Below are 25,317 nucleotides of genomic sequence, written 5' to 3'. Positions count from 1 at the left end.
ACTGCTAACTGTCTCCACTTTTCTAAAGACGCTACACAAAACACTCTCCTTCGTCTCTGCCGAGGCGCAGAAACGGAGACACAATGATGTAACGGCTTAACGTGTATGTTTTTTGTCATCCGTGGCTTCAGGTGAGTATGGTTCCAAGGAGTCTCTGGTTTCTACCTTAAAACAAGTGGAAGTCTGACAGGTATTACCTAAGCCTGGGGACAGCGGTGGCAGCACTTCATTTGTACTTCATTCAGCCGAACAACAGTCTGACAAATTCGTAAAGCCCAAAAGCTCGGTCTGGCTGCACATTACGCCGGCTCTCACTTTTTCTTTTGCCTAGTGTTTATTGTTTTCGATGGGCAGGGGTTCGGCAAGTCCCGTCTTCCCCTCAGGTGGAAAACTGTCACTTTTCTCCTGGGATTCAGGCCTGAGTTTGACGGAACCGGTGAGCGGGGCCTGACAAGCCCGGCTCATCAGATTAGGACTAGCGCGTGCCGGTTGGCCGGACAGGGTTTGTTCCCTACCTGCCATTTTATATCCTTAGCCTCAACGTTTAATTAGAATCACTTGTCATGTCTGGTATATCACCTGGGCCCGACTGTGTCAGCTGTCAGAGAAGGAAATGTGATACTTATTCATTGCCTGTGTAGGCGTTCCACTGCAAGGTCGCTGGACGGACTGCACCTTGAGCTAACTGAGGGAGAAGTCTGGGCAAGTAGGAGTGTGTTTAGTGTCTGTGGAAGAGAAACAGTGAAAGTGTGAGGGCGAGTGAGATACATGTGTCAAACCGCAGTTTTGCACTTTGTAAGCAGAGGTAATGTCACTTCCTGAGTTTAATACAAATGCTTGGCAAAACTGAAAGTCCACAGGAGCGTTACAGGAAGCACAGAGAATTACTCAAACGTATGGCAATACTTCTCTGAACTTTTGGAAGTTATCTAGCCCGGGACCACGGCAATCTTGCATAAAAACAAAACAAAAAGTATTTTAATGTACTGTAAAAAAATTATATAATCAATAAGTTATGACAAAATATGTTTTTACATTGCTTTGACTCATCAAAATAAGTTGAGCAATTTTCAACTTTTTTATGTTATGCAGACTCAACTATTTTTTTTTTAAGTCAGGTTATTGTAATTTAAGTTGAAATGACTTAAACAAGTTCAAATGACTTAAGTTGATTGTACTTAAATTTAAGTCAACAACTTTTTTTACAGTGTATCTTTGGATTAAATGAATGGAAAAAATATGTTTTTGTAGTTAACTCTGAATAAGAGTGTCTGCTAAACGGCCTTAAACATTGGAAGCTATACATACCAGCAAGTTATGCACAGTAGCTGACATCTGTTCTTGAAAAGAGATGGTTGACTGTGTATGTTTCCTGTTTGCTGCATGTCACATTTCCTGTTCTAGCTGACATTATACGCTCTGCCGACACAACATACACAAGATCCGCTGACCTATGACCTGCTCTCTCACCTCTGCATTCATATTTAGCCTTTTACCTACAAGTCAGTCCAGCTACACAAGCGCACGTTCACGTATCTGTTGTCTACTTGCTCCCATGATCACTCAGTGCTGTCTTGTCACTTTTATTATTCATTTGTCCGTTTCTCTTGCTTGGGTCTCTCTGATTCAGCCTAACAGTTATATAACCTTTTCTCTCCCCCTTTGACATCCCGAGCGGCCATATTTCTATGAGTAAACACACTCATCTTTCTCTCACTCTATCATGGATTGATTCTGGGCTGCGTCCCCCAGCTTTTCCCTCCCTTCTCCCCTTCACCGAGTCGCGTCTCCCCGCGGCCACTTTCTGCATATTAGCACCCGAGGCCACACTGAGGAGGCAGATACGCATTGGCTGCCACGGCCGGTGAAAAACGAGCTTTGTAGAGGCAATAAATTGCATCCAATTTAGAGATGAAGGCAGAAATAAATTTCTGTTTTCCAAAGACTGAAGAAAGGAGAAGTGGAGGAAGGCTGGGGAAAAAAAGCCTCCACATAATATGGTCGCATTTTTTTTCTTTCTTTTCTTGCAATATTCTTTTGAAAATTTATTTTCAGTTACGTGTTTTCTTTTTTATTTAGAATTCATGAAATAATCACGCTCTCATGTTCGAGATTGCTTTTCTGTGTTTGCATCGGTTCTGAAATTAATCACTTTTGTCTCGGATGACATTTTTGCATCTAAACTAAAATGCGTTTTTAGCCAGCGGCAGCGTTAGGAAAAAATAAATTAATCAGACCTGATTTGGCATATACACCATTTCTTTTCTTGCCTTTTTTTTTTTTTTTTTTGCTTCCACCTCCTCTTCCTTTTTTCCTCTTCCTGTGTTGTTCTTCTGTTCACTTCATTGAAGTATCCCAAATGAATCCAAATCTTTCCAATCACAGAACTGGTGGAAACATTTGAGCATGTGCCGGAGGTCGTTTCTGGAATATTGTGGGAACGCTTCCTTAAATAGCTTGTGTTATGTGAAACAAAGCATTAAAAACCTTTCAAATAAATGTGTCTGATTCCCTAAAACAGGGTTTCCCAAACTGGGGTTTGCAATTTGATGAAATACTAGTAATAATTCATTCTTAAAAATGTAAGTGAATAAATATTTAAAAAATCTTTTTTTTTTTTTTTATATTTGTTTTCCTCCATGTCATATCACCATTATTCAACATCAGATAACTACTTAATAACTGAAATATTAACTTCTAATCTCAGGGGGACTTTTAGCTAAGTAATAGTAATATTTTAGCTCAATGGGATTCGACTGGCAAAAACATTTGAGAATCCCTGCCCTAAAACACATGTGGACAAGAACAACATGTATCTGTTCAAACAAAAGACGAACATTGTATTGACAGAACGTTGTCTTTTAAAGTCATTACCGTATCTGTTATGTTGTCACCAGTCAAACAACGTTCATCTTATACCATTTACCTTCTATTTCCAAGCATAGCCCCCTTATCCAAGATCCACTCCACCCTTTTGTCTCCAGAATTAGCCGAGTGATGGAATTATTCTCAAGTCCAATAGTATTAATCTGGGAAATAAGATATTATTATAAGCAGTCCAATAGTAATTCTTTGGGGAAGGATGTGATGTTATATGAACATTCAATTATACGAGCTAATTTACGACATTAATAACTAGATTAAAAACACACCCACCCTAGATAAGCCGCTCGCTGCGCCAGCTGTTTATCACAGAGCGTTCAGATCTGCCTCTGCTGAGTTTACCTTTGTTAGCGTAGTTGCTAATATGCTGTTTTATCAAAGCAGTGCCGTAGAAATTAGTAATGTCTCTTAGAGTACATTAAAACGCAGCACAGCTGGAGTTAAACAGATCTTAGTTGATGAATAAATAAGTACACCATAGGTCTCAAAGCAGTCTGATGTGTTGAGACAACTGAACAATTGTGGGGGGGGTTTGCCGCTACCGGTTGGCGCTACATCCATAGACATGCTGTGTCCGAAATACTTCCCTACTATATAGTAAGCGAAAAACTGTACATCAAAAGAGCGAGATTCTGAAGTGTGCATTTGATGGATACTTTACTATCCCATGAGGCCACTTGAGAGGATTTATGAATGGAATTGAAGCGACACAGCTAGTAGGTCACGTGACAGTAGCAACATGGCGGTTTTACTACCCATATTCATACTATATTGTACTTTTTTAACGGTCGCGAAGTAAAATCAAATTCAAATGTAGTACCTAATCAGACAGTACGTGATTTTGAAAGCATCAAAAGAGTTGCACACCCCTTGAAATTTGAGGCACTTTTTCTAACTGAATAATTAAAATTGATTGGATGTAAATGCACTAACTCCACCCCCCAGGTCCTTAACCCTCAAATGCATGAATGTTTCGCCAATCATTATTACATATTCGGGTCTTTAGCGACCCTGGTCTATATCTAACACGGATGGATCTCTACCTGTCGCGATAATATAAAACTCTCCTGATATTAGAGTAACATTTACAGAAGAATAAAATAAAGCAATTTTTTTACCTTTTGGGGTTTGGAAGGGTTCAGTTTGAGCAGATGTTTTATACAATCAACATCGTCAGAGAGCTCATTTTCCAGTACATTCAGCATCATGATCTCAAATATATTCTCAAAAGTATCATTTTCAACATCTTCAAAATCAATATTTTGATCGCTGACAGCTTCTTCACCAGATCCACCATCAAGTGACAGTGACACTAATATTTGATTGCGTTCAGTACTTGCTCTGCTGTAAATCGCAGAGCCATTTCAAGTTTTGCTGATGATACTTCCTATTCTTTTGTTTTCTGCCTGCAGTAACTATGAGTGAAACTCACTTCATCATTGTGTATCAGACATTGCTACCTTGTGGAATAAAAGTAAATTGCCCTTATTCAGTCATCAAAGATTCAATTATAGCTGTACAGAAAAAAATAATACTTACACTGTTACACACCTCGGGCCGTTAGCGACCCTATACAATTTTTTACAAAAAATGAATGGGTAAACAGGAATTCATTTTTTCATGTTAAATTATTTAGAATTAATTGATTGAGGAATACTAAGAGGGTTGAGGAGGAAGGTAGTGAATGACATCCCGGGTCACTAAAGACCCGAGATATGCATTAAACCCCGCCCATTTCGCCACTGCACCATGTTTATAAATTATGGAAACAGCAGAGCAAACCGAGACGCACTCACACTCTCAATTGAGCCTCCCTTTCCATAACAATGCATTTTTAACAGGGTCTCTACACAATGTCTGGCTAGACATGGGAAGGGCATGCATGCATGCATCGTTGCAGTGCGAATTAGTTCACGCTCTGTTCACGGTCGTGCGCTCATTCCGACAACCGACAGCTGTATCTTACCTCAGGTGGAGCTTATGGAGAGATTTTATCATCTTTTCCCGTTGCCTTTTTATAGATTTGAATGGAAGACCTTTCGCGGCCATTTAATGTGTCAAGTACCCCCACTTCCGCAGGTACCATTTTCCAACCACCTGAAAGATGTTTTGCTGTTTGTTTGTGCTTTTTTTCTTTTTCTTTTGTGGGCAGGAAATACACATGGGGTGCTAATTTTAGTTCCCCGAAAAGAACATGCACAACCACCACCAGCCTACGGTGAACCACAAGTGCATTTGCAACTCATCCTACAAACATCAATCAGAAACAAAGGTGTTAGCCACAGCCTGCCACTCATTTTCGGCCTTTTCTGTGAAGAAGTGCACTTCCTATCCCTTCATGAAGACTGTCCTATCCCTTCATGATGCTCCATAGTCACATATTTTTAAAGGCTTTTTTTATTATAGTATGTTTAGAAATAGAATAATTATTTTAACGGAATTTAATCTTTATTTACATAATCACATGCTTTATGATTTATAAATATACTAGCGTTTAGAGTAGAGCTGTCAAATCAAAATCGTTTAATTCAAAATCCTTAACGCATGAAAATAATTTCAAAACATCTCAACGCTGTGCCATTTTTTTTTTTTTTTTTTTTTTTTTTTTAGCTTTACAGATAAAAAGAGTAAGACTAAACAGTCTTATACATTGCAGAATTTTCTGTAAAAATGGAATTATTACTAAAACATGAATACATATATACTCATTTCTACCACTTCTTCATTTTTATTTTTTTGACCAATCAAACACCCAGGATTACTAGATATTGCTTTGATGCCTTCCTCCCTCCATATATTTCAATGATTCATGTTTCAGACAGCTTTACAGACAGGAGAAAGTGGCAGGCAGCTATTAAAGAGAAACAGGGACAGGTTGCAGGCCATACTCGAACTTGCGTTGCCTATAAGAGCACCACAGCTCATTATTCAACTGTTTTAATGTACTGCTTTTTAGATACTATGCAATAGGGAAGTGTGCATATTCAGATGCAGGAGCGTATTTATTTATCCCATCCTCACCTTTTTTTTTTGACTGCCATGATTTGGCCGTCATTTCTGTCATGAGAAACATCCGTTTGTTTGGGTGCCAGATCTCCTCTCTAAGACAAACACATTTTTTCTTTTCTCTACCGTGGGCCGCCACAGAGTGAGTATGTTGCTTTGGCTGAAGGGAAATCGATGTAGTCTCTTCACGGCACACTGATTTTGTCTGACTCCTGAGAAATAATTAAAGAGTCCCTACACCACTCAGCCAATGTGACGATGACTAGCACTCTTACATAAATCGATAGCTGCTTTTTTTTTCCTTTTACTATTATTAATTTATTTTTTTTCCCCTCTCACAGTAATGCACGCGTTCTCCTCCGGCGGTTGTGGGTCAGTGTGTCACTGTGCCATGTCAGCGATGTTGATACGTTTTGACAGGCTTTCCCCTAAAAAAGAAGAAAAACACCCTCCTCCCCCCAGCACATACAGTGTAGTGGGAGATACCATCTTGGACGCAGAGGGGGAGATGCAGCTCGATTCTTCTTTCATTACATCAGATGAGCATGAGGCAGCAGAGCTGTAAGGCTGGAAAGAGGTGACCTTTCTAGTTGAGGCAATTTTTATTCCATTTTGTTTTCTCCCAATGTCAGGCTTCAAAATGAATGTAGCTGCAGCATGAGGACAAGCGGCGTCTGTGAACATTAAGTATTACATTGAAGTATTATGTAATATTAGAAACTGGTGGTGTTTCCTACTTGAGATCCCTTATTGTGAGCCAAATAAATACTGCTTGGATTTGCATTTATATTTATAATAATAATAACAATAATTAATGGACTTTTTAGTTACTTTAGTGCATCCAACTGTATTTTCAGAAAGGTAGCTGAATTATTATTATTATTATTATTATTATTGACTGAATTAAGTACATTATGGCATTGTTTAGTTTTGTAGTGTTTTCTACTTGAGAACCCTTAATTGTTTTAAGCCAGAAAATGCTCGGATTTACAATAATAATAATAATAGCAATAATAACAATAATAACAGTAAGTAGTAGTATACTTTTTTTCATTTGGAAATCCAAATTAGTATTATAATTAGTATTATGATGCATTAATAAATATATAATAATAACATTAACAACAATAATATAATAATAATAATTAGTAACTTGCATCTTGAAACTGCATCCAATTATATTTCCAGGATATATTTATTATTATTATTATTATTATTATTATTATTATTATTATTATTATTAGTAGTAGTAGTAGTAGTATTTATTATTATAGTATAATTATTATAGTAGTTATTCTTTTTTATAGTAGTACCATATTTTCTGGAAAATAACACCTGACTATATGTTGCACTGGGTCAAATTTGCATAATTGAGAGATTTTTATTCTATTTTCATAACAGTTACACAATCATGAGGTGTGATGGTCTATGGTGTGCTTAAGGCTTTTGACAGCCATTAAGTAAAGACTAGCAAGGTTAGGAAGCATCAAATCAATGTATTGTAATGTGAATTGACTGCTGACTTTGATCAGCAGCCCTGGGAGTGCTTTAGCATTGAACACACGAGTGGGTTATGCAAATATACAGGCGGGGGTGGTAGAGAGACTGAGAGTGTCTTTGAGAATCAGATGCTAGTGCTTGCTAATAGTCATTACTCGCTTCCTGGTTATTTTTTTCTTCCAGGCTGTTCAAAACAGAGCTGTTTTTCCAGTAACAATGTACTTCTCTATCAGTAGCCTAGCAGTAACCATGACAAAGAGCTACAACACTGTTTTTTTTTTTTTTTTTGTAAACTATAATGTGTTACACGTTCAGCTTTTACAGCAGAGTGAGCTGAGGTAGACAAATTGGAAGCAAAACTGAAACTACCGAAGTGTGTGAAATATTACTACTAATACTACCATCTTTTCTGGAATATACAGTAAATTGCAGAATATAAGCATAACAATAATAATAATATACATTTTAGTAACTTGTAGTGCAACCAACTACGTTTTTAGTTTGACTTTAGTTGAGCTACACTCTCTGGGAAGTCCAGAGGAGCATCAATGGTGCAATGTGGTAGTCCTACCTCTGTCCCTGTCCCGTGGGGGCCACACAGCCTCTGTTTCTCCCTCCTTCCCTCCAGAGACAGTGTTCTTATGCAATCATATCCGTGACAGCTGTTGTTTTTAAAAGATAACTTTTTCCTGTCTTTCTTTTCCTTTTTTTTTTTTTAAATATATGAATGAGTCAATGAGGTTCATTGTGTAACAATACAAACTTATACCAAACAATTAGAACCTCAACTTATACAGTAAAATAACATTCTGTCATCATTTAGTCACCCTCATGTCATTCCAAACCTATATGACTTTCTTTCCTGTGTAGAGCAAAAAATGGCATTATATGGAAAAGAGCAGCAGGAACATTCTGCTAAATATCTCCTTTTGTGCTTTATGAAATTTAAAATGGCTTAAGGGTTTAAAGGAGAGAAAATGATGACAAAATTTGTCATTTGTCGGTGATCTATCCCTTTAAACTTGAACTGTAAAGCCTTGTCACCAGTTTGTGGGGGGAAAAAAGGACCATGGGACAACCCAAAAGGTAGCAGCGCTGCTAGGTGCGTCTCCTAACAAGATGACTGTTCAAAGGCTTTTTTGTGCTCTGGAGAACATGAAAGACGTGTTTAAAAATTTAAAAGCCCGATCTGTTCCAGTGCTATGGAGCGGCAGAGGGAAGCAGATTTTCACATCGTCGTAATTCCCCAGTCGTGTGCTTTGTAAATTAATTAAGATGTTTATGACAGCTGCTTGCACCTAATGGAATGCTTATAGACTTTTGTCATTAATAATTACTGGACTGCAAGGCTACTTCCTTTATGTGTTGGGGAAGGGGAATGTGTGGACCCTGTCCTGTGGTTAACCTCTTGTTTCGTTATAAGTTGGGGTCACTACACACTTGAGAGCTTTATGTTGCAGTCCTATTGACTATTCCTATTCTTACGACTGTAATTGGCAGTGTAGAAACTAACGCCACCAGTAAACATCTGTTTTTGCAACAGAACAAAAAAAGTTAACTGCAAAAAAACATTTTCTTATACAGTATTTTTTGTCTTGTTGTTCAGCAAAATATCTAAATGCACTTAATACAATTAGCTTTTTCATGTACTCTAACAACATTTTTATAAGATTTATGCTTTAGTTAAATGAAATCAAGAAATACTTAAGTCTACTTAAATCTAATTGTATGAAAAAATATATTTTATTTTATTGATTCAAAAGTTTTTTTGCAGTAAGAAATTACATTTTTTTGCAGAATAAATAAAGAAAATACAGAAAGAATAAAAGTTTTTAGAATTACTTAATGCAAATAATATATATCCAAATGTTTTGTAGCATCTGCAATAATTTGAATAATCTTGCTGCTATTCGACAAAAAAAAGTGCAATTCAGTTTCTGAACGTCTTTCGGAGGATCAAATTGTGTAGCTAGCACTGAAACATCAATTATGGGGTGATAATGCTCTATCTCATGTTCGAAAACCAATTCTTTCCAAAAGAATAAGCCAATGCAGAACTGCCAGGATCTACAGTTTCCACAAAGTGGTAACTTGGCAATAAACTACCAAGTATCTATTAGCACTGTCACTTTTTTTCCAGTAAACATGTACCTCTTCTTGTTAGCATCACAGTTAGCTTTGTATCAATCAAACATGATAAGAACTAGTTTTGCAGTGATGCCAAGACTTATTTCCTGTGGTGGAAATGGATTTGTCTTCTCATCAAAAGAGAAAGCGATATTTATACAGCCAGTGTTTTCAGACAGAAAGCCCCAGAGGCTCATGTTACTTCAGAGTCAATGGGAAAAATTAATAAATAAATGGCCCCATTTCACTGATTACTAGACGTGCTATATTTTAGTGCCCTTGTATTTCCACAACCTCGTTGTTCTCTCAAGGGAGCAGGAGGCGTTATGTGTGTTCATAGGTGGTAATGTAGTTATATGGTGTGTGTGTGTGTGTATATATATATATATATATATATATATATATATATATATATATATATATATATATATATATATATACACACACAATGATTTCTGAAGGGTCATGTGACACTGAAGACTGAAGCAATGGCTACTGAAAATTCAGCTTTGCATCACAGGAATAATTTAAATTTGAATGTATACTAAAATGGAGAACAGTTATTTTAAATTGTAATAATATTTTACAATATAACTGATTTTACTGTATTTTTGATTAAAAATATGCAGTTTTAGTGAGCATAAGATACTTCTTTCAAAAACATAAAAAAAAACATTTCAACATTTGGCGAATAATGTTTTTTTTTTGTTAACTGTGATAGCTTAATTTTCAACAAGCAGGCGGTCTTTGTTTTTGCCCACTTTCTCAAACACTTCTTAAAACAGTGAAACCCACGCAAGCAAATTTACTTCAGAAAGTGCAAAAAAACATATCTTTTCTTTGTTAATTTGTGTTAAAATGATGTCTGTCACAGTAGATGTTGACGAATATTGTCATTCTGAATTGTTTAATGGAGGAGATTTGTGTTGGTCATTGGCGACCTGCCTCATTGGCCCCCCACGTCACATACTTCCAAATAAGTGCAGGATATGGAAGCATTAAGCCTGAACCCCGTTGGCTGGAAAGTGACTTCTCTGATCGACTCTCTTCTGTAACAAGAGCCCCTTTGATCTTCACAGCACACTGGGAAGAGTGCTGGCCGAGCTCTCAGGTTTTAATTATGAAAAACATGAAAGATACATGCGGAACTAAGTGCCAGGCACAAGTACAGTAGCCGTCTCGCAAACATCTTGAGAGATCCTCAGATATTTCCTCCCTTCTCCTGGACCAAGGGATATACAGTAATTCTGTGACATTAATTAGAGGATTGACAGACATGTAATTCAGCTAATAGGGGCCTTTATTACCTGAGAGGTTTGCCGGAGCAATTAGCTTTATTGGCCGGTGCATGATGTGGACAAAGTGGACTCCCTGGTCTTCCTCCCGGCTTCACCATTATAGTTTCCTCAATTCAATGAGCTGAGACCAGCACGCCGTATAGGCCGAGGTCCCTGTGGATAGCGGGAAGTGTGTTCCCTGCACCACTTTACTCAAATACACACGCCAGACTGGATGTTGTTTCTGACTGGGATTATAAGGAATGTTTAATTCATCTGCACTCAAGCCGCTATCTTAAAAGTCTTTCTGCTTTACCAGTGGAAAGGTGTCTGAGAGATGAGGGGTGGGAAAAGAAAAACATTCAAGTGAAATGCTCAGTGAGGGCGAGCGTGGTAGATGTGGCCTTTAGATGTGGTTGGCCTTGGAAAGTACGACGACCCACACTACTCAAGACGACGTTAGCTGCCTCAGATTTCACACACTCAGGGGCTGGCGAGATGAAAGAGAAGATATGTAAGTGCTTCAGCTGCAATCCACACTGCCACGTTCAGAAGTTGATTTATCTGCTGTGCTTTTGCTTTTTGCATTGACATTTTGAGATGAATCAACAGCAAGCGCTCAGACCCGGGAAAGTCTGGATTGGAATTTCTCGTCATGTTCATTATGAGTCATAAAGTCCGGGCCTTGCAGACGTCTCAAGAACCAATTGCTACTTAGCCAGTATGTGGATGCCATTGCAGATCATGTGACGTCTTGTTGTGGTTTCTCTGCAAGGACAGTTTGTTCTGACAGACATCATTTCCACTATATCAGTGGGAGCTACTGCTGATTTGTAAACCTATCCATTTATGATCATAATGGTATCATCTAGATCAGTGGTTCCCAAACTGGGGTAAGTGAGGTGACAGAGGGAGTACGGCGAGTTTTGCCGTTCATTTAATTCTGCCTCACCTTAAAATAACATTAAAACCAGGCATGTATTTCTAACAGGCAAAATGCCGCATCTAGTGTAAAAACAGGAACAAGGTAGTGCCATAAAAGGTCAAAAACATGACATCCAATCAAATTGCCTCATCTTTTTGTGGTCAAAATTGACTGCATCCACACAAGCAGCACGCATATGATAGGTTGCGTGCAGAGTATACTGCCTTAGCAAGTCTCGCTATATTATTGCCGTTCTCGATAATGTACTGTACCTTTGTAAAAATGGGGAGAACAAATAGACACAGAGAGTGCATAGAGATCTATTTAAGACTCAAACTGTGATACAGAAACACACCCTGTGTGAGTTCTTCTTGTTTTTAATGTTGATCATATATAATACGAGCAACAATGCAATTTTCCCAGAATATCCACACAAGTTTAAATATGAAACTGATTTTATACAACAAATCAACAAACAAAAGGGTAATACTAAGTGACGTGCATCTTAACCACAGTATTGTCAGTATTGTTTGCTCTTTTGCTCTTTATAGGTGTGACTGCAGTATAAGTGGAAGCGAGGAGGTACGAGGAAGGATGTTAAATACCTCAGGGGGTACTCCACTCTAAGAAGTTTGGGAACCACTGATCTAGATTATTCATTAGCGGTGTTTGTAAAGTCAAGCATTACTATTACTCCTGCTTATACTTAGGGTTTAAACAATTGGTGAATATTAAAATGTGGTGCATTACGCTTTTTGACGACTGATAACTCAAATTATGTGCCATTACTTTCCAAAGCAACCACATTTACTTAAAGGGATGGTTCGGAGTAATTTCAACCTAGAGTCCTTTGCACCATGACCTCGAGGTCAAACTTCTACAGTTGTACATATAGGTTCCGTACTCGAGGCATTGGAAAGTTTGTAAGTACATCAGGAGTTGCCTGATGGCTTATGCCAGGGCTATTCAACTGCCGGCAATCATCTCCATCTGGCCCGACGGCACCAACCTCCCTCCTCCTCTTTTCCTGGTGGTGCGGCTAATTTAGTTTAATACTCGCTCTGATTGACCTGAGAGACGTTTTACGTGCGAATATTTCAGAAGTTATTGTGTCCCATAATACCAATCATTTGTGAATGAATCATTCTTTTGGTTCGATTCTTTCTAAACGTGCTGGTATAACGGTCTAAAACTATTCGGATTCATTCGGACCGCTCTGTCACTGAATCATCTGAAGCGGTTTCTCGGTCAGTACAGTGACAACAAATAGCGCTGTTTTCAGTGTTTTCACTAGTTGTTTCAACAGGGCCCAGCACTGAGTTCCATTTACTCCCGGTACCGGACACTAATATTAAACAGAGTTTTACGGGCTTTTCCCAAATCACGGAAGTGACCTCGACGCCCGGGTTAGCGGTAGCATAAGCCATCAGGCAAATGTTATTTAAATAAACTTCTGATGTACTTACAAACTTTCCAATGCCTCGTTTTATGAGTACAGAACCTATTTGTACTACTGTAGAAGTTTGGTACCATTCTGGGCATTATTAGTGGGGTAATTTATGAGATACATCCTTGGATCCGTTAGCGCCTGCCCTAAGCCAGCCGGCTGATTTCTCTAAATAAGCTCTAACTTTAATAATGTTCAACCAAGGGAAAAAAAAAGCTTCTGGGTCAGGGTTTGGCTCAAGGTCATGGTGCAAAGGACACTAGGTTGAAATTACTCTGAACCATCCCTTTAAAAGCTTACTCTGTTGTTATCTCACTGCCTAACTAAAGACAATTTGCTTATTTTATATGAAAAGAGAAGACTGGCTTTGTTCCAACTTTATGATAAAAGTTACATATTGATCACTCAAGCTCCCATATGGAGAGCAATGTCTAGTATGCTAGACGAATGGGCATCTGAAATAGCTCTTGGCTCTCAGATATGTTAAATGTCTCCATATATGTATGGTGTTTTGTTAAGTCAGCCTCATAGAGCAGCAAGAGTGTGAAGTCTGGTTAGAAAGACATAAAACTCAAATTCCTTAGCTGAACCACAGACCACAATACTGATTTTCTCACACACACACACACACACACACTGAAAGATTAGTTCTTCTCTTGTGTCCGCAATTGGTTAATGCGGCAGCAATCTCCGCCCGAGGAGACGACTTTGGTTTAATTAAATGAATTTATTTATCTATTTATTTAACATTTTGTACACTCCCTGTCCTGGTCTTCACCCGAGGGCAAATTTAGCTTCTCACCATAAAGTAAACATATCTGAGAATAATGCAAGCATTACATGGAATATAATTCTTAGCATGGGAAATATTAGTGAAGGAAAAATATCCAAACATGTCAGCATAGACTCAGCATAATTTGTTTTTATGAACATGGCTAAACTGACGACTTCAGTGGGACGTTCTGTGTCACCGGGGTCCAGTCAAATATTTTACAGGGTGGTCTTGTTGAATGCTGGGAGCTGTGTTTATGATGGTGGGTTCAGGTTTCATGGGGAGCTCAGCTGGGGATCATGCACAGATTATTAAGGAATGGGAATCCTGGAGTGTGGGAGAGAACGGGGCCCTCCATGTCTGCTAGTTGATCATCTGAATGACCGAAAGACTCCAACAAAAGCTGTGTTCATGCTGTAAGTGTGGGGAATGAGAAATTATAAAAGTATTTACTATCAGGTAGGACTCCCAATTTAACCTGTTCATACAACAGCTACAAATGTCAGTTCCCTTTTAGCATAGCCATTGTCCTATTAACTAGCGCAGTTTCTCAATATGCATTCTTAAGCGATCTTGTGCTCTTGTACTACGTCATCATCAACCGCCAAAGCCCGGTTACAATACTCAAGACCGCAAATACAGAGAACACATAAAAGTACCCGGATGTGTTCTTGATATCGAGATATGTGCTCAGTGGTCAGTGGAGCAACAAGATCGCAGCACATTTCACTTCTCACAAAGATGTGATCTGTGTCTTTGTGTCCTTTCGAGTTTGTTCTTTCAAGGTAGCCTGACAAGAGGACGCAAGTCAGTTAGGTCAGCAGTTTTCAACTGGCCCTTGAGGTCCGCTTTCCTGCAGAGTTTTGCTACAACCCTAATCAAACACACCTGAACAAGCTAATCATGGTATTCAGGATTACTAGAAAGCTATTGGCAGGTTAGTTTGATCAAGCTTGGACCTAAACTGTGCAGGTAATCGGACCTAGAGGGCCAGATTTGGGAGAACCCCTGTTTTACTGTTTGTTGTTGTAGTTTTAGTTTTAGGGAGTTCGGTTATAGAATACCGATGTCACTCTGGTTTATATCTGAACTGTGTGTGAATGTTTTTAACCGTATTTTGCTACTGTGTGAACGTATAGCCAGGTAGAGATGTGCGAAGGGACCTTGTCTGCAATGGTGTGTAGCCGCAGTGGACCACAAGTAAATGTAGAGTCAGCATTCTAAGGAATAACTATGTATTATCTGTATTTCCTTCCAATCAGCTGATTACTGTATCCTCACATGCGCGCCACTAACGACTCCTGCGCCTGGGTCCGTAATGGTTCTGCTGCGTTGTGGGAACGATTTACCGTAATCATCATTTGTTTAAGTACTCGGCTGAATGAGCTTCTGTTGTGCTGCATCTTAGCAATAACAATGGCGCTTACCGTCCGGACTCCCTGCGGTACAATTAAAATTCCGTTGGAGTCTCCAATCTGCCTGCCAGCCATGCCTGCTGTTCATGTGCCCTTCCTGGGCCTACGTCAATCCCCTTTGCTGCTATGTATAATTCACAAGCTACCAGACAATATTAGGGACTTACCTGGAGACTCCTGAGCTTGAGAATGCAGTGAAGTTCGGGATGTCCAGCTTCGTGAATTCTAAACTGACCTGTGTCTGTGACCTTTAGATCAGTGGTTTTAGTGGTGACATGTCTGTTCTGATCAGGACAGCAAGGAAACCATTGCTAAATGCCAATAATTAAATGCAACTGGGTTTGGGTTTAATCCTTAATCTCATCCTGAAGCAAAACTGCTCCAGAAATGCTCCTCTACTTGTTAACTGTGGTCTTCAGTTTAATGTGATTTGTCTCAACAACAAACTTCTGCTTGGTTTCTCGTCATGTTCTTCTTTTCAACGTGACACTACGACAATGTAATTTCTACGTCCTCTAAAACTAATTTGGATGTAAATCTGCTATTTGTGGAGATGTCAGATGGCGAATTGTTCAGTGGGAACCTGTGGAGCCAGCCACGGCGGCTTGATTTTAGTTAAAACCAATTAGAAATGACCAGAAATAACAGCGCCTGGAGATGAAGTCATTTTTCTCTTGAACCTCCCTGGAGAGTGCAAGGCCTCTCTACGGAGTTCCTTAAGCGTTTTAGAATATTAGGAGGAGAGATGATGAAAATCGTCAAGCTTTTTTAATCATTGCATTTTGCATTTGAAAGTTTATGAAGTATAATAAGGCTAAGTGTGTCAGTGCAAAACGGGTAAGAGAATGACTTTGACGAAACAAAACTTGGATGACATCCGTCCTCTTTTCTGATTAAATAACTCTACTTACGATTGAGAAGGTGATCTGTCAAAAGAAAGTATACGTTATGTACAATTTAATAACACGTGTACATGAAGGATATAATAAACTGCTTGTATGGATCATTGCACAGTTCTTGCAAAAGCATTCTTGGTTTTCTTAATGTGGGTTATGGGTGGAGATGAGATCTGTAATAATAATAACAAAACATTGTAAACCGCAGTATGATAACTATTTGATTATCTAAGAAAGGTAATGCTTTCCATACAGTGCATAGTTTGTTTAGACAAGACTTTACCGTACATTTTTAAGCTAGTCAGTATAATCTGCTAAAGAATTGTATTTTCTGACCAGCTTAAGGCATCCGTGGCTGCGAAACCAAAGTGTTTTCTATAATTTAGATGACAGGATGAATGATTCATGAAAGGTTATTGTCAGAGAGAGGATGGGCATAATCTTGTCACTTGATGATGTTGTACCTCAAACAGAAGTTGATGAAAATCTATCCAAACAGATTTGAGGTTGTCACAATTTCCCTTTAGCATTTGTCTATGCCATGACTAGTTTCTTGACTCGTAAGGGCAAACTTGTAGAATTAAAATCTTGCTCTTTTACTGTAAGATGTTAATAGACACTAGTCCATCCATACCCCATTTTTGTAACCACCAAACCTGAGGGTCCACTCCTCAATTTATAGCATTTTCCGTTAGCATTTAGAATAGAATGTACTGTTATGTGCAGAATTTACCAAAAGCTCTGTAAGTCTAAACAGATCATAGAAACCATTAGGTCTCTACAATCTACTTTTGCTTCCAATGCTTTTGGGAAACTCAGCCATGTTCAATAAGCTGAGTTTGTGGCCTGTTGTTTAGCGCAGTGGTTTTCAACAGTCCTGGGAACCTACCGCTCTGCACATTTTGTATGTCTTCTTTATTTAACACGCTTGATTCAGGTCATCAGCTTGTTAGGAAAGAGCTCAATGAACTGAACTGAGTGAGTCAGATAAGGGAGACATACAAAATATGCCTAGCAATGTGTAGAGGACTGACAGGAAGCAAAGTGGGAGAGAGAAAGGGGGACAGGATCGGGAAAGCTACCCAAGCCGAGACTCGAACTTGAGTCACTCGAAGCGCAACCATGCTACATATTAAAGTGCTGCCCATGAGGCTATCGGCTCTGATGTCCCACGTCATTCTTATTGTCAACGGACAGCCCACTCTTCAATTTTATTGCAGAATTATGTTGTTGCAGAAAAGTCCAAGAACGTTTCTTGTCTTGAAATGCCTGTTAAAAAAAGAAAGGTCCTTTTTTATTGTTATAATACAAATTACATTCAGTCCAGGGCCATTTTGTGTAATTCTAGCATGCCTACCTAAAACCAGAGTCCATTCTTCCAATATATCTCAATTGCGTTAGGGTCCACCAACCCTCAAGCAAGCCACCCATCTTTATCTCTGTCATCATCCCCTACTCAGCTGTTACTTTTCCAGAGGTGTCTATACCAGCCTTGTCCTTGTATGGCTGAGAGAGCCACTGTCCTCCTCCCTCGCCGGTCTCCATAGACTGAACAGTGAATGAGGATAAGTGTGAAGCAGCAGTCAATGAATCAAGCAGTCTGACCGGCAGCAGCCGGGGGGGGAAGAGAGAACGTTGAGCGGGCCCCCCCACGGGACTGGCCTCGCATTAGGAACTTCCTCGCCTGTGTGTTTCTGCCACAGGTTAAATGGATCGTTCCCATTAGCTCGGTGAGGGGACAGCTCCATTACGTCAAGGAGACTCTAACTTTGAATGTCACGGAGTGCCGAACCCTAGCGCAGCGCGTCAAGCACCCTGCCGGAGAGGCCTCGCTGACAATAACCATCCATGATAATCATTTGCTGTCAGGTGCTAAGGAAGCTGGAATTATGATGCACAGCCTGCCCGACAGACCAAGACACAGAACGCTCTTTAGTCCCGCCGGTTGGGCGGTGAAAGAAGCTTCTTGCTCACACATCTCGGGTCTAAAAATTGAATTTGGACCCTGCATGTTCTGATATGAGTCTGCTTTCACCATGTTTCTTATCGGTTTACAGTGGGATTTGGATAAGGAATAAAGACCCTGCCTTGCGCAGGTCTGAGACCCTTTTTTTTTTTTAAACATCAGCATGACACGGTTTCACCAGGAGAAGCTGTCCCAGATCAGCGTGACACTGTCACCGTGTTTTTCCCATCTGCAATACAGACGGCTTTACCTGGCAAGGAATGTGGACTGCTTGGCCTTCTGTGGCAGATGTGCTAAAGGTTAACTTCAAACAGTCATCAGTGTGCTCGGCATATGGAATCTACAAGAGGAAGAAAGCAATGAATTATGGCCGTGGGCATGCTTAGAATATTTTCCAGGAAATATCCGGAACCTTCTTATCCACATTGTTTGTCCCTGACAGTTTTTATGAACAGTAATATATTATGATTGTGAAATTCTGTTTTTATAGTTAAAAATGCCATGGGTTACGTCTTTTTTGAACGGTTTAAAGTCCCCGTGAACCGGAAGTTGCAAACGACTTTTCTCCAGTGTTGTGACGTATTTCCCAGTGAAACGGAATATTGAACAGAGGGCAGGGTTTTACTCTAGCGCTCCTCCTCTCCATCTCTGCTCATAACAGACTAACGGTTTGAGGGGAGTGGTTAAGCGTTTTCAAACCAAGCCGTCAAACCTACGTCATCAGAAAAAGACGCCATTCCAGACCCGGAAGTAACTTTTCAGATTTTGATTAAAGATTACCATGGTAAATTTTTTTTTTTTTTTTTATATTTACTTGCACGGATTAATTGTTCACCACAAGACTAGTAATATGCGCTAACAAAGTAAATAGGGTTAATTTTGATTTCATGGGTACTTTAATAATAAGTAACTATATGCACACAAAATAATGTCTAGATTATATCAGTTTTGTATGACTTACCTGTAGACATCCGGAAAGGATGACCTTTTGCTTGGCTGATGCAAACAGTGGAAATTATCATGAGTAAGTCTTTAACCTTTCATGTCCACAAAAGATAACAAGCATTTTTTTTTATTTTTATGTCAGAGCCAGTGTCACATCTGAATCCATTGTTTTGTGTGCATGTACTATGAGGATGGTACAATATGTTTTGGCAAATCATGTTGCATCTGTCATTGTTTTATCATCCATTCATCCCATTTTTTCCCCTCTATCCACCATTTCCGACATCCATTCTTATCTGTTTGTCTTCTTATCTGTTCTATATCATTCTATCTATCCATCCGTCCATCCATCCTTCTAACATTCTATCTTTTTATCGCTCTATTGTTCTTTTTCTATCGTTCTGTCATTCTCTTTTTAGCGTTACAATGTATATCGGTCTATCTATCATATCTTTTGTATACTGTCCTCCAGTAGAATTTCAGAATTTCACAGCACTTTGTGACCGCAATCATGATACCGTCCTTTGAAGAAGGCCGGACAAGCTTTTTCCATCTGTCAAGGATGGATTCACCTCCAAACCGACCCATCACCCCATCTTCCAGTGGAGTAGACATAACCTGGCAGGCTTCACTGGTGTCAGGGCCTAGACCCAGACCCCCTCCAGCTCCAAACTCTGTTCACCCATTGGTTCCCTGGCCCCTTCCCCTTGCACCCTCCAATCATAGCCCTCCCAATGACACCTAGAGGAGGAAGTGGGCTCTCTCCCCACCCCTCCCCTCTCTCTCCTAGCAACAGGCCATTTTTCTGACCGAGCCTAGCGTCCTCTTTTTGACAGTAATGATTTCCGAGCAAGTACATTTTTTTGTGTTTAGATTGGTTTTCATATCTGTAAGTGACATTGACAGAATAGCTGTTGTGGTTTGGGAAGGATCAGAGACAGATAGCTGATAGTTCTACAGAATAAGGATGGAAATCACATGGAGAGAGAGGGAGAGATAGAGAGGGAGGACAGGGCAAGAATGAGTGATAGTGACAGAAGTTGGATCAAAGACTGACGGTGTCCTCACAATCTTCTTAGCAAAGTTCATGAGGTATCTGATAACTACAGAGCGCAACCTGTTTTGTTTCATGCTGTATGATAGAATGCATGGTGATAGAATATATGGGTTTTTTCCCTCAGTGTTGTGTGGTTTTGTGGTTATTCCTCAGGTATGCTTGTGCAAGCACGTTCACACAGTTATCTCTGAAAGGCTTAATGTCACCTAAGCTGTACTATATTTTTAAGGCGTTAAATGGCTATTTTAGGCATTATTTTAGGCTCCCGTTGTAAGTAATGCAGCTTTTTGTGGAGTACAAAAGAAGATATTTTGGGAGAGTGTTGCCTTTAGGATATGTAAAGACTATTCATTGTTGAATGCTGTTTCATGTTGAATTTTACAGCCATGTTGCTTTGAACTTGAAAATATATAGTCTAGTTTAGCTATTTTCAAATTACTGAAACCTGTCGTCCACTCTTAAAAGATTGAATGTAATAAATCCTTTAAACCAAAATACTATTCTGTAATGAATAATTAGGGCGCTATCAATGACCCTTCCCTTTTCCAGCCAGAGTTTTAACCATGACAGTTACTGGACAGTTATTTCATTTGTAAAAATCGAGAGCTCGCCAGGAAAGAAACTGGTCCAAATCACATGGATTGGATAAATGGCTTATTCCCTTGGACCCTCCCTGTTGTTTCACACCATTAGACTAGAAATGTTTCCTTAAAGGGATAGTTCTCTAAACTAAATTGAAATAATAATGTACTCACCCTCATATCGTTCCAAACCTATATGACTTTCTAAAGTTGATCACAAAAGATGAAATTTTGAACAAATACTGGTCACTTTTTTTTTTCAGTGCAGTTGCAATTAATGGGTTTGGAACAATATGAGGATGAGTATTGAAGGATTGATGTGGTTGAATTATGCCTTTAATATGTTCAGTTACGCTGGCTCCTAGAATGAGACCTATTGGCCACAGCTTGACGTCATATTTTGGTAATTGCCATTTACCCCCATGCTGAGTGCTTTGTGATTTGATTGCAGGTGTAACTTACAAGAGGAATATTGCTTGTTTGTTTCTTTGTATAATGTTGTTGTTGGACAATGTGCTTCCAGTGATAGCATTGTTGATCTGTGAAGCTTTACAGGAGTGCCTTAAGTTTCGCTTCTGGGTCCTTTCTGTGTTTTTGCTGGCGTGTCCTCAGGTGCATCTGTGTGCACGTGTGCCTGCTCATTTGCTTTACTGTCTTTGACTTGTATTCCCCCTTCCCTCAAAAAAACATCTGAAGCATCGTTATCGCCGGCCAGAGCTCTTTTTATTTTCTGTGGAATTACTGAATCATGTCAGCTCGACGTCCCTTGAGTTTCAAATGCAAGCTGTAGAAAAATTAGCCATTGCTTCCGCATGACAAGTGGGATCTATTAGTCTGCTGTAGCCCATAGAGCATGAGCACGCTCGGTCCACATGGGACCCTCTGTTTCAGCAACATGCACACACATCCATCCGTGCCTCTGTGGCATTAGTCATGCTTTATAAGGTCATAAAGATGCACTAGGTGCTTCCGGGCTACACCAACAGACGTGAACATATTCACAGATCTGTTTAGCATTCTGTATGTGTTTTCCTGTTAATTTCCATTGCGTGGAGGTCAACTATGACAGCAAGGCAACTGCCCGGCCCGTGTGACGGCAACATACTGACCTGCCTGACCTTGCTTAGACACAGCCTGTGGCAGTGCTAAGAAGCATTAACACAGTCAAAGCTAGCTTTTGGCTCTCGGTCAATGTCACGGCTTACAGCATCTCCGTTCCAATATGCTGTCCGCTTTCTCTGTAATTTACATTGCTTTCAGCTGTACACAACTGTATGTTTGCACACTGTTTATTTGAAATAATGAAAAAAAAAGTAATATTGTTGTTTTTTTTTTAATCTTTTGCAGGTATTTCAGTAACAAAGAAGACACACACTTGTAAGTAATCATTTTTCTTTTAATTAAATGTTTATTCAGTTTAATAAAATTTTCATATATAAATATAAGTTTTATTTAGTTGTGTTTTTCTTCTCCAGGAATTGTGTGTGTGTGTGTGTGGTCAGCAATATTGGTGCTGTTTCTAAGGCTATTTCCCAGTTATATTTTCACTGTATAAAAAAAGAAAGCTTGTCTGCTATTATTCATTTAAGAAATCTGAATCCCTCATAGGAATCATGTGATTTTCTTCTGAAGGAGAATGTGCTGTATTATCTACTCTGCTTGCTCTTTGAAAACAAGGATGCGTTTTGTGCGTGACCTTCGCGAGTGAGGTTAAAGACGTTCCTTTTGATAAGTCTCTGAGAGAGATATGGATCAGCTCTGGAGGGAAGAATCTCTGACAGGTTGCATATGTGACCTTTTGGGACTCTGTGCATTAGATTAAGTATATCAGTGACTTGATCTTCGTTTCAAGTTTTGTTGTGTTTGCAGTTCGGTTCAATTTCACACCTGAGCTTCTGAAGAGATGTTAAAAGCTGATTTCTTCAGTGCTGGGGAAGCTGCTTTAAAACTGTAGCTTGTCAAGCTACTCATAATTTAAAATAGTTCAACTTGTCAAGCTTACAATAATGTCACATTTTGTCACACCAAATGCTACTTTTCAAGTATTTGATACTGGAAAATCAACACTATTTTGACCTAGATTCACTATTGAAAACCGTAGTTAAGCTATTAGTGTCATTAGCTTTATTAGCTAGTTAGCATTGACCAATTACTGAGAGGCTGTATTTGTTTTGCATTCTAGTCAGCTGTAAATCTAGCTAATGAAAGCTCATCTTGTCATTTTATATAAAAATACTTCCATCCTTTCATCTGTCTACGTTCACTTGACTTGTTGAAAGGCTGTAGAAATATCCAGTTGTAGCTGTCTTCTCCATTCATCCAGCACAAAGGTTGATCTTTCATCCTTTCTTCCAGGGCCCTACTGCTATCTTAATTACGGTGCTGATCACTTCTCCTTAACAGAAGGAAGTGAAATCAAAGAACGTTTCAAGTGAGAGGGTTCAAAGCCACGGACTGGACTTCACTATTTAATCTCAATGAAAGAAATGCTAATGACGCGTGTCAGAGAGAGCGAGCGAGGCAGTTAGAGAGAAAGAAGAAGAGAATGAAGTGTGAAGATGACATGTTAAGGCTGGTGGCAAGGGTCAAAGGGCACTGTTTGACAAAGAAAGGGTTAAAAAAATACATTATGTGTTGAGAAAGTGTCTTGCGAGTTACGAAAGTAATTAGCATGTGTATCGCTCAGCATAATTCATGCTAAGGAATTGGCCGGTTTTAGTTATGAAATCAAACTTGACCCTTTCAGGACACCCTAGCAACCACCTAGCAATGCCCTAGCAACCTCATTGATACATGTTAAAAAATTATTGGTCCAAACTAGCTAAATTAACCTATTTTGCTTTTTAATGTCAACATACTATTGAATTTCCTGTTGCACATGAAAATGCGCCATATTGGATAAACTGAAATGGTGTTCATGCTGACTTAACTGAAGGGATCAGCTGAGATTGGATAGAGAATTCACAGGATGTGTGTGTTGGTTGGGGGTTGTGCAAATGTGCGTTTTGCAATTGAATAGACTGCATATGCAGCCATAATGCATTCATGGAAGCAACTGAACTGGAATGTGCTCATACCCATGCTCATATGCACATGCAAACACACACACCCAAGGCTATAACAACTAAACATTACATTTACATACATTTCCCCCAATCCAGGGTTGCCATGTCTGTGAGACAAAGAGAGCCCAATGACCAATCGAAACTAACCCAAACTAGCCTAATAACAAAGAAAACCAGCACAAATATGGTAATTAGAAATATGCTATTGTTTTTAGGCTATGTTTGCACGACAACGATGTACTAAAATTCTTTTCGATTTGCATTCTGGGGGAGTCAACACTAGTTTCCAAAAGTCAATCTAAAGATGATTTGGATTGCCTGATTTCACAAAAAAAATTGCGTAGTTTATGATGGCCACAGACTTCAGACTATGATTATATGTAGTCAGATGATATCAAACATGTTTTGGGCCTGTTTTAGAAAACTTGTTGTTTTCATTTGTCATGTGTCATGAGATTGTTGTGTTCGGGAAGGTATTGAAAGTCTGTTGTTATTTAGTAGTGCATGATGCCCAGTTTTTCTCAGTCGGCGAATGTATGAGGCCTAGTGTTTTATGTAAGTTGTGTATTTCAGTCTTTATGGTGTAATGTGAGTAAAACATTTAACTATACCTTTATTTCAATTATTTCACATGTAAATTCACTTCATATCTACAAAAAGTTTTGGTTGCTTTTAATCAATATGTATTTTTTGGTATTTTGATTGTGTTCATAACAACACTTGGCATTACTGTTTCTATAAAAATAGTATTCTTCTCACCTGTTTTGACTTGCAGAAAACAACAACCCGCAGCAGCAGTAACCCTGCAGTCTCAACCACACACACTCTTTGCAAACTCTCATCTTCCCACACACACATCACACAGACTCATCAGCCTCATCTCTCCACTCTTGCCTGGATGATCAAAACCGTGGAAGCAGCCCACCGGTCCCCTCATCAATATAAATTACAGGGCAGCTGTTGGCTAGCAGGCACTTTCCCGCTCCCTCTCGGCCTCCCCTGGCTGCACGTTCAACCTTTAATAAGCCTGAGCACTTTCTCGAAGAGAACAGATACTTCAGTTCTCCTCTTTACGACCCACCGGCCGCCTCTCTGACCAACCCAATGTTATTCTGAAGTGCCACAGAGACAAAGCCAATGTATAAACGTAAAACGAACATTCAGTGTTGGAAAAACGAACTTTCAGGTCGAATTTCACTTCAATTAAGTACATAGAATAATTGGCTGTATTTTTTTTTTTTTTTTTAATCGGTGGCCAATATAATGTACAAATATAAATAATACAGCTTAGTCATGACGAATGAGCATTGCTACACAATTTTGCTCAAAAATAAATACACTTTCAAAACTACATGCAAACTTTTGAAACTATTTTCAACTATTAATTGGCTAATTGAAAAAAAAATGTCACATGACTCATTAAAAAAAATAGATAAATGGTTTGTTTTTCAACTT

General features: G+C 39.2%; 1 protein-coding gene across 1 annotated transcript in view; it reads left to right on the top strand.

Moving 5' to 3' along the window:
- roraa (RAR-related orphan receptor A, paralog a) overlaps positions 1-25,317 on the top strand; it is a 289,292-nt gene that overhangs the window by 176,894 nt on the left and 87,081 nt on the right. The window contains exon 2 of the mRNA XM_081356864.1: positions 22,145-22,174. Within this exon, the coding sequence (XP_081212990.1) occupies positions 22,145-22,174 (30 nt within the window). The remainder of the gene's footprint in view (positions 1-22,144; positions 22,175-25,317) is intronic.

The sequence above is a fragment of the Scardinius erythrophthalmus genome (genome assembly GCF_964197995.2).
Source record: "Scardinius erythrophthalmus genome assembly, chromosome: 24".
Taxonomy (NCBI): domain Eukaryota; kingdom Metazoa; phylum Chordata; class Actinopteri; order Cypriniformes; family Leuciscidae; genus Scardinius; species Scardinius erythrophthalmus.
This window is presented reverse-complemented; position numbering and strand designations above follow the sequence as displayed.